Genomic DNA, 13,818 nt, shown 5'->3' on the forward strand with positions numbered 1-13,818 from the left:
TGCTGCAGCCATAATGGCTGAATTGTTCTCCGGCTTTAACTCCATAGATGCCCGACTTGACACACTCAATAGTCGCCTCAATCATATGGGCGAGTGGATGGAGCACCAATCCAGAAGATTAGATGGGCCGTAGAAAGAATATCAGGCCTAGAGGATGATAATAGCAGTATGAAAAGAGCCTGGAGAGCATGGAGTGCATTCTGAAGTCAGGGACAGCTAAGAACGAGGATTTGGAGATGGAATTGCACTGAAACAATGTATGCATTATGGCCATCGTGGAAACTACCAATATGTCTGGAGACCTTTGTGGAACAGCTCCTTACAGAACGTTTCTAAAATGGCAATTTCTCCTCCACCTTTGTGGTTGAAGGTGCTCACAGATCTCTGGGCCTTAAAGTTCTTGTTGGAGCACCTCCCCACCCAATTATAGTGCACCTCCTTAATTATAGAGACTGCAATGCCGGATTACGACTAGCCTGTAAACAAGGACCACTGCAGTACCAAGGCTCCTCGACCTCTATCCAGACTTTACAGCTACTGTCCAGGAGGCCCACTGCAAGTACACTGATGTCAAATCTACTTTGCTTAAACTTGGTCTCCAATATGCTATGTTATATCACACCCGATTACAGGTTAACACTGGAGGACGAACCCGGATCTTTGACACCCCTGCGGACGCCGTTGCTTTCTGCAAATAATATGCTGATGAGGGCAGATCGCCTTGCCGTGATGCTCCTGACAGGTCCCTCACATCACCATCGTCGCCGCAATGCTATGCATCTTAAGAAGCAGCTCCTCACTATGCCACCGTTTGTTTCTCTGTAATTTGAAACTCTGATCATTTGCCATGATATACTCATTTCTGTAGCAGTACAGACTCCCTTTCTTTACTAAATTCAATATACAGGGTCCCGCACTGCCGGAACATTGCCTCCCACTAATGGTGGTACACATTCTTGTTCCTTTTTGGCTTGCTTCTGCTTGTGTTAGAATTGATTTACGTGGGGGATGGAGGTTCGCCAAACAGTATATTGTCTGGTGCGTGTGGGGGGTTGGTTACTTGTTCGGGAGCATACTGCACTATCTATGCCAGACATCCTTTCATTCACTCTATATACATAGGTGAAATTGAAGAACAAAAGACACGACCAGGCAGATGTTATTTTCCTCACCTGGAATACCTACGGGCTCAATAATACCCAAAAAGGGAAACAGGTTTTCGCCAGCTTTCCCGCCATTGGGATTATATTTGCATTTCTCCAAGAGACATACCTGCCACCCTATCCCTCTCAATCTTTTGCTGACTACTGGGGAGGTCACCGCTACTTCTCATGCTACAGTGTTATGCTCGGGGGCTTTGTATACTCATTAATAAAAGCATCCCTTTCTCTCTCATCACTAGCTTCATAGACCCTGAGGGCTGATACATATTACTGTTTGGTGTCTTAGCAGGATCCAGTGTCCTCTTGGCTAACATATACAGCCCTAACATTGACACGCTTGATTTAATTCAGTCTATACATTCCCTTATGGGTCATGTGGATGCAGATATTATAATCCTGGGAGGTGACTTTAATATGATACAACACCCTCACATGGACACCACCAGCTTCAATATTCCTGGTGAGCCCCACGAGTGGTCCTTTTAGACAACATGGACAACTACATATTACAAGACGCTTGGCGCATACGCCATCCAACAACGACTAAATACACATTTTACTCCTTCCCCCATGATTTCTGGACGTGACTAAATTACTGGCTCCGCTCTACCAGTTGCATACCCTGGCTTCTAGACAGTACTCACTTGCCTCGTACATTATCAGGCCATTGCCTGGTCCGATTGGCAATGGGGTTTCCGTATAGTGGAGAACTGGAGCGAACCTGGCGGCTTCTTAACAAGGCACTGCATTAAGCTGTTTTTTGCTCTGAATTGCGTGGAGCTGTCGAGAAGTATTTTTCCCTTAATATGGGAATGGCTGAAACCCAGGCTACTGTTTTGGAGGTTTTTAAAGTGTATATCCACAGCATATGTATTTCAAAACATGCTGGAATACTGTGTGATATTTGATCACAACCGAAGCGGCTTGAGACGAAAGTACAAGCTCTCGACCACAGGGACGCAGAGCACTGAAATCCCCCTATACTGCACCGTGGGGAAACCCTTATGTCCGAATTCCATGAACTTGCTGACAGACGGGTAAAATACCTGGGCAGACATGCCACTGCTCGATGCTATGGGAGGGAGAATGCCCTGGGCATACTCTGGTGCGGCTCTTTGCCGAAACTGTTCAAGTAGGCACATTGACCTATAAATACGGTCTCCCTCTGGAGACACCCTCACCACTAACACTGATATTATCACAGACCTTGTGCACTATTACAAGCATCTTTACTCCTTTCATGCTTCAGAAAGCTTAGGGGCACTAACAAACTACCTAGAAGAGGTAGAGATGGTATGGCCTACCACGGGACAGGAACAATTTCTCAATGTATCCATCAAAACTGACTAAATTGCCCAAGCTATTGATTCCCTTGCTGGGAGCAAAGTTCTTGTTCTAGACTGCCTCACAGGAGTGTTCTATAAAGCTCATAAACAACTCCTGGTGCCTCATCTTCATACCTTATATATTGAGTCCCTTGCATGGCAGACTTCCACCTAGCTTACATGAGGCAGTTAATACACTCCTTCTCTAACCTGGCTAATACCCCAGCTTCTGTTCTTCCTATTGATCTCTTTTGTTACTCAATTTCGATAACAAAATATCGGTGAAAGTTATTGCAACCCTCTTATACTTGCTAATGGAACACCTTATCTCACTTGTCCAGTCGAGATTTGGTCCTCATTGGTCTGCCGCTTTTAATCAACGTATGCTTTTCGCATGCCTAAATCGAGCCTCCGTCAAACTTCCTGCTGCAGCAGTGTTATTAGACGCTGAGAAAGCATTTTACTCGCTGGAACGGTCTTTCCTGAGAGCGGTCCTGAATAAAGTTGGTTTCCCTTATAATTTCTCATCTTTGATTATGCTTTTATATTCGGACCCTACGGCTCGCCTGTGAGTAAACGGGTCTCTCTCCAGCCCTTTCCTCATCACTAGGGGGACCAAGCAGGGATGCCCTTTTTCCCCTTTATTTTTGATTCTGGCTACGTATCCTTAGCCCGCCATCTCCAGAAGAAGCATCTTCACCGAGGTATTCAACTTTCCTATGGGCTTCTCCTACTTTACATATGTGCTGATGACATACTACTTTTTGTTCGCCAACCAGCCTTAAATCTTTCCCCACTACTTAATGAAATCACAAGATACGGACAGTACTCTGGCCTCCAAATAAACTGGACCAAGTCGGAAATCTTCCCTTTAACAGATAACATAGTCACAATATCTATTCCCTACCCACTCACATGGAGCATGGACACTGTCAAGTATCTGGGAATTCATATCCACAGAGACAAAGTTCAGTTTATACAACTGCATTACGCCCCCACTATTGATAAACTCTCCACCCAGGTCAATTCCTGGATTAAACTCCTGCTATCCATGGCGGATCGAATAGCCATCTTAAAAATTATCTTCCCCCCTCGCCTCTTTTACCTTTTTTTAAACATCCCCATCCCTCTGACACGATGTTTCTTTGATAAGCTCCACAGTCTGTTTTTGCGATCGATTTCGGCTGATCGCCAGCCCCGCATCCGTTGGGAAATCATGACCCTTCCCTATGAAAGCAGGAGTTTCGGAGTTCCTGACCCTTTGTACTATTATCTTCCGCACTTTGTCACTACAAGCACCATTGATATCATCCTGATGCTCAGATCCCCTACCTTAGACCTGAAAAGGGTAAGACCAATGGGCTCCCCCTCTCTTCTAGTCCCTTTGGACCCCTCCGATGTCCAGACTCTCTCCTCCACCTGCTGGACTTGGTAGAAACTCTTCAGACTGCTGGGAGGCGGCATTCTTTATTCTCCCCATACCCCACTGATTATAACCGCCAGCTCCTGCTCACTCGGGAAAAAATTGTGTAACAATTTCTCCATTGTTATGACTTTTTTCCAGACGGCCATGCACTTACTCATTCTTATGATATGCGATTCCAGAGGGCATCTCAGATGGACGCTTCCTGCTCACTCACCTGCATCACACTTTACGCTCTAAAATACCCACTTATCCATTGGCATCCGACAAATTCCCACCTTTAACTTTGCTCATAATAAACACTGAAGGAGACCACTTACTTCCGCCGCCCGCCAAGGTTGAAGCGCCTAACGGCCGCCAATGCAGCCGCAAACCCACCAGCCGCATACAACAGAGTTTCCGCCCGCCGGCCCAGCGGTGATGTGGGTCGTAACATTGCAGCCGGCTCCTAAAGGAGCCGGCTGCAATGTGGCGGTGCGGCGGGTGCAGTAGCACCCGTCACACTTTCCACTGTCTGCCAAGCAGACAGTGGAAATCGCCATGGGGCTGTGCCTGGCGGCCCCTGCAATGCCCATGCCAAGTGCATGGACAGTGCAGGGGCCCCCAGGGGCCCCACGAGTCCCCTTACCGCCAGCCTTTCCATGGCAGTGTCTACTGTCAAGGACAGGCTGGCGGTAAGGGGAGTCAAAATCCCCAGGGCAGCACTGCAAGCAGCGCTGCCCTGCCGGATTGCGTCCGCTGGGACATCCATGGTGGTAAACTGCCGGGACATCCATGGCGGTAAACCGCGGTCCCGGCGGTGTGACCGCGGTGATATCGCCGCGGTCATAACATGGCATTTCGTACCGCCAGCCTGTTGGCGGTACGAACGCCACTTTAACCCTGGGAGTTGGTGACCGCCAGGGTTGAAATGAGGCCCTTAGTGTCTCAACTGTACCGCTCCTGCGTTAACCTTACTTCTGATGCCACGACTAGAGCACAAGTGGCCTGGGAGACTGACCTGGGGGCTCCCCTCTCAGACAAGGTCTGGTTTTATGGCTGATCCCAGGCCAGGTTAATCTACATACATCATAGGCATAAACTGCTAAATTTGTAATTCTTACATCGTGCATATATAACGCCTAAACTCCTTGCACCCATTGACCCTGCACGTTCCTCACAATGCCCTAAAGGCCAGGCAGTGGATGCACACTTTGCTCACCTCACCTAGGCGTGCCCAACAATTAGTCAGTGCTGTACCGTGGTTTTTTCTCTGCTCTCAGCCATGATAAATATAACGTTAGAACCCACCCCATTATTGGCCCTTTTGGGGTACACACAAGACATCCCAGTTAGTATATGGTGATTCATATCTATTGCTCTGCTTCTAGCTAAACATGAAGTTGCTCTACACTGGGAAAGCAAAAATGTATCTAAAAGCTCCGCTTGGTTAGGATCCCTGTCCGACATTGACAAAATCAGCAATGGCTATGTACAACTAAAAACGCCAGCATCCTGACCCACGGATATATGGTCACACCTTCGGCATTATCTTTTTTCCATAGAATCGGAAACAGAGGATTAACTGCTTCATTGACAATTCTCTTGACATACCTAATGGTCGCCCGTATGACATGACTAACTGATGTCTTTTGTACTGAACCTGCAATATCTGCTTTTCTTCACGCACCCGCATACCTCTTTTTGTTGATGCACTCTTTTTATGTTTTTTGTCTTGTTGTTTTATTCTGAAAACATTCAATAAATAAATGTTTTAAAAAAGATTCATTACTTACTTTGAGAATGATGAGCCATCTTTGCCACTCCTTGACCATGTCAGTAACTTATGCAGGCATTCAGGCACAAGTTCAGGGGTACTGACGGACTCAGTATATATTTTTCATTGCAGTGAGACTCAGCACACAACTGCTTTCCCTCTGATCATCAAATGCACAACTTACTCAACATTAGAATGTGAATGTATGTTATATTGTAGCATGTGTCTGTGTGGCTGTTTCCTTTATGTCAATTAGCACTATATGTGAATACATGTTTTCATACAAAGTCTCACTTCCCTAGCATGGCATTGCTCAAGTCAACTATATGTCTTTTAGCAGTTTCAAATGGTTAAAAATGGCAACCCACTATAGGAGACCGCCATTAAGTCAATGAAAGCATTAGCTATGTTGTCCGTTTCTTACCAGTAGTTGACTTGTAGGCTTGACCAATGTGGGGATGATGTAGATGGCTTGAAGAGAAACCAAACCTTTTTTACCACTTTTTTCATTCTCTGCTTGTATCCAGCCATGATCGGCATTCAACTCTTGGTCCTGGGTTATGATCAGAAGGTCACCCTTTGAGAAGGTCAAGATGGATTGGTCTCCTAATAAGGGTCAAAACAAAACAGGGATTACTCTTCTGGCACCGGTTCCGCTATTGAGCTCTAAATCTGGTAGGTCACACAATGGTTTCATATATTGAAGATTTGGGATCATCCAGTGTGTTGCATCTCAGTTTATTTTTTCTTATACACATTGTGTATAAACTTTCCCAATTTAATGGTATCAGAGCAATGTACAATAGCTACGTTTAGAAAACAGCAAAAAGAGTCAGAGATGAGGGAAAATTAATACACATATGGCAAAACAGGGAATGAAAGTCTCCAGTAGATTCCATTTTTTATTTCACAATTTCTAAACAAATGTGGGATTTTATGGATACTGTTGATTTACTTGAACTGTGCACAGACTTCAAGAGGGAGACACTGAATGAGAGAGAAGTGCAGAGTTAAAAAATCACATTTGCTGAGGCCTGTAATGAGTCTTACTGCACTATGCTGTACATGTAGATTAAACAATAGTGGTATTGAGGCGGGCCAAAAACATATGTTTAGGAGTTCCATTCAAGGGGAACCAGGTCAACGAAACAGAAAAAACAGAAATCCAAGACAGTAGATACATTGTCATTATTTTAAAACCGGAATCTGGTTTTAAAATAACGAAAATGTATCTACAAGTTTGTCACTAAGGGGATTGAAATAAAGGCCTGGTTCACATAACTGAAATGGTAGTATTTTGAAAGGAGGATATGCCCATCTTAGTTTTTTCTTTTGGACTGTTATCAACTGGAGGGGAAGCTTGCCCCTGATTGTTTTTACCTGATCATTGCTTCAAGAAAAAGACAACATGTATAATTATAGACCATAATGAAGTGACAAACTACAAGTACAAAGTTGCAGCATGTGTTTCACTGTCATGACGCTTTATACAGTACATTTACTTATCTCAAGGGCAGACGTAAACTTTGGGAGGTCTCTTTTTTCCTGTTTTGCAGTTTTATATAGCACGAACTGGAGCATGATGGAGCGCTTTACATGAGCACTAGTTACATTACACAAGGAAACATTCGCAGAATCTCAGGGCGCCGAGCCTATGCTGAGACTCAAACCTGGTTCCACAGTTTCAAAGTCGACAGCTCTGGCCGTTATGCCACATCCAGTAAACTCTTCACTGGCAAAAGTATTCTTCCTGTGGAGAACAAATCTTTTGAAGTGAAAATGTGTTTGCATCACTTCTCCAGAGCAGAAACGACCAACTGTTACTTTTATGTAGTTGCATATGTGAATACTGATGGGAATCTGAGAGAATCACACATTCCTAGGAGAACTTCAGAACCTGAGAATTAGCTAAAGGCTGTAAAATTGCTCCAACTCTTGGCAGTAAATTACTATATTCCAGAAGCCAGGTGAATTGAATTCTGACAGAAGAACTCACTGGAAAAAGAATTGAGCGAGAGAATGATACTATTAGAAAGAGAAGTGTAGAGGAAACCCAGAGAGGAAAATCTGTTTTTGACAATTTCAGCTACAGCATGTCAAGGTCTGCAATCCGGACCAGCTGCACCATTTTGAATGCCACTCTCTGCCACCTATCTCTGAAAAAGCCCAAATGTGTTCAAGCCCAACAGATGAACCAGATATCCGAAAGTGGTTATCAGAAGGTCATCCTTTTATAGTGACTACCGTCCACGCTCTCCTCAACGGAATTTCAGACCCTTCTGGTCACATTTCACCTAAAGCCAACAAAATGCCATTATCCTACACCTTTTCCTCTCCTCTGCAGCGTCAGAGCCGCAATGACATAACACTGTGGTCCCAGCACTGGACGCACTGTATATGGTGTCTGGAAAGCAAGACACAAATCGTTCATATCATTGGAGATTAGTTGTTGCCCTGTTAGAATCATCCATCTGCCTATTCCATAAATTGCTAAGTGTACCTTCTTGCATAAAGTATTCCTACTTTTCCCAGCACACAACCTCTAAAAAGCAGTCATAAACAAGCAGACAGTCTCACATTCTCACAAATCTCACAGCCAGAGCAATAAATATGTAATCGCACGTGCCTCTTTCACTGTCTTTCTTTCTCCTCTTTCTCACACACATACAGAAAGTCTCACTTCTCACATGAACACCTTCACGTAGGAAGGATTACATACACATAAAGATTTTTTTTAATATGCACAGAGTTTATTTAACATGGACTGACACTCTCAAACAGGCAGACAGTCCCAAACTGCAACAGTTTAAAACAAGTCTCTGTCATATAGTCTAGTACATTGGCTGAGTCTCACAAGAAGCACTAAATTTCACGCTGGGGCTAGGGCCGATTTTTCTGTCCTCTACATTCTGTCCTTCTGCATTTAACCTACACCCAGCCTGTTGCGTGTGTTCGAACCAGGAATGTACTATCTGAGTGCCAGCCCATTGAGAGAGGTACGGGGCAGGGTTGCCCCTTGTCGACACTTCTCTTCATCTTGGTGATGGACCCCTTGGTGATTAGCCTAAGCCCAGACATGGCGGCATGTGGTATCGGGATGGGCATATGTGGATGATGCACCAGTTCATGTCACCCTCCCAGAGCAGTTGGTGAGAGTGTTGCTGGAGATCATGCTGAATTTGGTGAGGAGTCTGAATTACAGTCAACAAGCAGAAAACAGTGCTTTTGCTACTGGCGGGGTTTGTGCATATGGACCTGGCAGACCTCTCCGTGACTGAGCTCTAGTGGGAGCAGCATCACCTCTGTTATCTGCGAATACAGGTGGCTCATAACTCGGGGACACGCTGCCGTCTTAATATGGGCAAGGTGCCTGAGAGCCTAGAAGCATCTATTCAGTTCTGGAACTGATTGCCAGCGTGGCCTTGAGCCAAATGGTGTTGCTGCCTCAATGCCAGAACGTCCTGCTAATTCCCTGTGTAGTATTCCGAGATCCACATCTGCCACATTAAACAGTCTTCTGGTGTCCTAGAGGAGCAGAGTAAAACTGTCTACAGGACCTGCAGATGTATTATTTTGCAGGTTTATTACAATACGTGGCACAGTAGGGCACGGACGGACAGAATGGGGAAAGGACTTTGTTGGTGCGGTGGGGAGACAGTGCGGGCCTCCCAAGGTGCCTAATGCAGGGAGCGAGAGACTCGGGAGATCACCCGTTTGTTTTCCGGGAAGTGGAGGAGGCATTGGAGCAGACAGCCACCCGTGTTGCATAAGGTACCTTATGCCAGGTTGCTCCCCCTACATGGCTACTGCCTTTCTGGCACATACAAACAGTGATTAGTATGTCATGATAGGTTGAAGGGGGGCTGCACCATGGCTGGAGACCTGTACCTGAATGACACTTTCGTCACGATGAGGGAGTTGCAGGATTTCTTTCAGCTACAGCCGGGCAAGTTTTTACAATATGTTAAGGTGTCCCGTATGGCTTGTAAGGTCTGGACGGATTTTTCTGCGGAACCAGCAGAGTCGCAGACACTGTGACTGCTGCTGGATCTTGGCTCCAGTAGGGGTCGGATATCCCACATTTATGAAGTCCCGAAGGGAGACTGCAAGACAGATATGACAGTGGTCCATGACAGGTGGACAAGCAACTTTCATGAGCCACTTACAGAGGGCGAATGGATGCAGGCCTGTACGCAGATCCGGGAAGTAGCTAGTTACGCACAGTTCAAAAGTACCCAGTTTTACTACTTGCATTGAACCTACTTAACATCCAAAGGTTACATAGGATTAAGGTGTTGAGATCTGCTGCATGTCCTAGATGTGGGTCAGATCCAGCAACGGTCTGGCAATGTTTTTACAAATGATGTGGGTGTGGTAAGCTAAAGAGATACTGGGAGGGGGTGCTGCAGACTCTATGAGAAGCCGCATGCATGCAGTTGGACGGCTGGGTCAAGCACTGCCTGCTGGGTGTGCTCCCGACCCCTAAAAGAGGGGTCAAAGTGAGATACAGGTCTACCCTACTAGGATTGGTACTGGCTAAGTGCCACCTTACCATCCACTGGACACAACCTGGGCCACCCACCATTCAACAATAGAGAGACAACATCGGCAAATGGGGGATCTAGAGATATGGGGGGTCATGTTGGAAAATCTGGAGGCTATGGAGCCATGACTGGATGATCCACCTGAGGCCTCCCGGGATCCAGAACTCAGGGTCCATGCTGCAATGAAGTAGGGAGTTGAAACCCGGGATGGCTGTGTGTGGGGGCAAATGGAAATAAATGGCTATAATTCTGGAGGCTGCCTGCCTCCCCCCATTCTCCCACTTTTCCTCCCCCCTAGATGTGATATAGTTGGTTAGACACACACGTTTGTGCAATTTATGTCATGTGAGATAATAGTGTTGGCTTGGTTGCTGATTAGCTGACTACTAACTGAATGAGATGCAGACATGTGACAGACATAACAGGTAGGGAGGCAGTACCCAACCCCGGAAGCAGTTTTATTAATACTTTCTCTCTTTTAAGGGATGAACTTTCGTTTGCAACAATTTATGTGTCAATGTCAAATGTGTCATAATGCCATGTTTTGTACTGTACATATTCTTAATAAAGACATGTTTACTTATCTGTTGATACAGAAGAGAATCAATGAAGCAACTGGACATAAAACAACAAAAGGTGACTGGAGGAGTGCTCGCAAACTCTCAGCTGTTGGCAATCACTCGACCCACATTCTAGTCCATCACCTTTTGCCGTCTGCAAAAGCAGAGAAATCAAATGCTAATCGGTTTGTTACTGCTTCTGTGGTAACTGTATAGCGTGAACTGCCTGGTCAAATCCCCTATAAATGGAAACACATGGACTGTAAGTAGACTTATTGGGCCTCATCACTGAGGGGCATGTTTTGATCCTTTGGCATAGAAATCAAGGGTCAGTTTTGGGCACCCCATGAAGTTTCTGCATCATATTGAAACAATGAAACGTGATGGGTGGAATAATTGCAAATGTCTCATATACTTGGAATATCCAAGGCTGTACGCCAGTCCACCATTTTTAGCCCGCTGTGTACCTTCAACTGGCAGACAGCATTATGCAAATCAGTCTTGGTGATGCTCCAATAGGAACAGTACAAACTGAACTTCTGGACCAGTGATGTAGTGGGCAAAAAAAAGATGGAAGGGAAGGTGGCTCCAAGTGATTGCAGTCGCTAAAACTTGGCTTGGAAGGAAGCCTAAATTCAGCCCCATGACATCAGTTCCCACATTGCTTGCTCAAAGTTGTCAGTAGGGATAATATAATGTATTCATAAAGCAATGGATGACTATCCAAAGATTAAATAACCACATTTCTATCTGGTATTTTATTAATGCGTGTAGTAGTTAATGTCAAGCTTAGGTAATCTCGAAATCCTGAGGGGGACAGGACAGATGGAAAAGAAACAGAAGAGAAGAGAGTGGAAGAGATAGAAGGGATGGGATAATGTAGGAGGACTGAGGGACGAGCCACGTGGATGCACCTGGTTAAAAGCACAATCCATCATGAAGATTATTCCTATTAAATGCTTAGATAATCAAATGGTTTTACCTTTTCAAGACCACAGGCATCAATCTTGTGAAGGAAAAACAGAATATTAGTTTAGTTATAGCAATTATTTTGAACTGAGGGATACCAGTAATGACCTTTTTTTCAAGCAAAATGTCTGGAAAACACTCAATGTTTGGTGCACCAGTCTCAGTTTGGCAAATTAGTGTGAAATATTTTGCAAACAATAAAATAGTGTAACTCTCTTTCCCTCCAAACCTGGAAGGAGCAGCGTCAAACCCCTTAAGACTTAGGTATTGATGGAAATTTTAAGTTGTGGTGGTAAAAACACATGCCTATTTAACCACTTTATATAGCTCAGATCCTTTCATTAGCGTAATTGTTCATCAATTCTGAAACTAGCAAAGTAGCAAAGGTTTTGGAAGGAGAACTGGATATAATCTTGATAAATTCAGCATGAAGGTCAGCATCTCCTAATCACATGAATATCTTTGCCTTGTTCATTTGTTTAAATGTTGACTTTAGTTTTAAAATGTAGTTAACAATGTAAATTTCATCAGTATGGTGACAATAAACACAGATCCAATCTCTCTGGAGAGTTGCTGTCACTCTCCAATATATGCCTGCCAATTGCTAGATAGTTAATGTTGCTAGGGATGTCTCAATTATTCCTTGATCACGCTAGCCAAAATCATTCCAACTGTGTAGTACATCAGAATGTCTGTGGTTGGGATTTGCCTCCATTCTAGCAAATTGGACCAAGCATTGCACCCACTGAGAACCAAGGGCCTGTGTGGTAGATAGCACTGTGTTGGCCACTCTTGCAATACATGAAACACCAGTGTATTTTCTAAATTCGGATTACTGCTGACCTATACTACTGGTCCAATGTGCTTCAAAATTCAGCTGTAAACATCCACTCAAACATCCATACAGACACACAAATCCAAGCAGCGGTGGGAACACTTTTACTTTTAACTAAAAACTGCCAGACACATTGTACTTGTCATTGGCCATTTCAATGTGCCTTCATTAGACATGCAAATTATCTGATTACTTAATTGTGGAACAGGGCGGGGCAAGAAAAGTCTAAGGGCTTGATTATGAAATTGACAGTCTGACCACCGGACCGCCAATACAGTGGTGGGAAGGACACCGCCAAGCTGGCAGCCTCTCCACTGCTGTATTAGGATGTTCCTGTGAGGCCAGAGGGCGGAGACAGTGCGACGGCATTGGCTTCGGCTCTAAAAGAGAGCTGACACCAATGCTGCTGCACTGTCTGCACCACCAGCACAGTCAGAATGTGCACTGTTGCCAAAGCAGAGAGTGCTCATTCTGTGCTGACAGGGAGGCCTCTGCACTGCCCACGACATGGCCATGGGTGGTGTAGGGGCCCCCTCTGTGGCCTTGTCTCTCCCTTTTCATTGGCCTTTTCATGGAAGTGTACCCGTCATGAAAAGACTGTCAGAAAGGCAAGTCGTGATGCTGACCACAGCTTTCCCCACAGTCCCCACTGCAGGATCCAAGATCCTGTCAGTGGCCGCGGTCTTGTGGCAGTCTGACTGCCAGCATCCTAAGCTGGTGGTCAGACCACCAAGGATGCGGCAGTCAGACTGCCACTGCTGGTACAGTAGTCCTAGGACCACTGTACTCTTAATCGAGCCCTTAGCCTGTCTCCCGTCAAATAGTTGGCTGTGGGTTTCATTTAAATGACAGGCCACAGTTGGACTGCAGGACCACCATCTCTCCAACTAATTTAATCTATTAAGATAAACAAACAGGCAGCATTCTCTTGAATAATGGATACCTACAGGAAGGCAGCATGGGCATGTATGCAATGGATATTCTTCTCCTTCTACACAAATTTCTATTAAAAATAAATGCAGAACAAGAAAGTGATTCTGTGCCTACTGGTTGAATCCAGCTGAAAATTATAGATTTGTCCCAAAAAAAGCATGTAAACGTAGAAGCAGACTCCATCTCTATGTTACTTGTGTAAGCCAACTGTCTTTTTAAGTTTAAGCTACTTTCTGGCCTCTTTTGAGGCGTAGAAGATTTTCTGAAATAGTCTAACTTCTTAAGGCAAGGTAGACATTGTCGTTCCTGG

The 13,818-nt window shown here is 45.0% G+C and overlaps 1 protein-coding gene across 2 annotated transcripts in view; it reads right to left on the minus strand.

The window, feature by feature from the left end:
- The window catches only part of MYO7B (myosin VIIB), a 1,466,311-nt gene that overhangs the window by 273,964 nt on the left and 1,178,529 nt on the right, over positions 1 to 13,818 (minus strand). For both annotated transcript variants that reach the window (XM_069213753.1, XM_069213751.1), the window contains one exon: positions 6,092 to 6,273. In XM_069213753.1, the coding sequence (XP_069069854.1) occupies positions 6,092 to 6,273 (182 nt within the window). The remainder of the gene's footprint in view (positions 1 to 6,091; positions 6,274 to 13,818) is intronic.

The sequence above is a fragment of the Pleurodeles waltl genome, chromosome 11 (genome assembly GCF_031143425.1).
Source record: "Pleurodeles waltl isolate 20211129_DDA chromosome 11, aPleWal1.hap1.20221129, whole genome shotgun sequence".
NCBI classification, from domain to species: Eukaryota; Metazoa; Chordata; class Amphibia; order Caudata; family Salamandridae; genus Pleurodeles; species Pleurodeles waltl.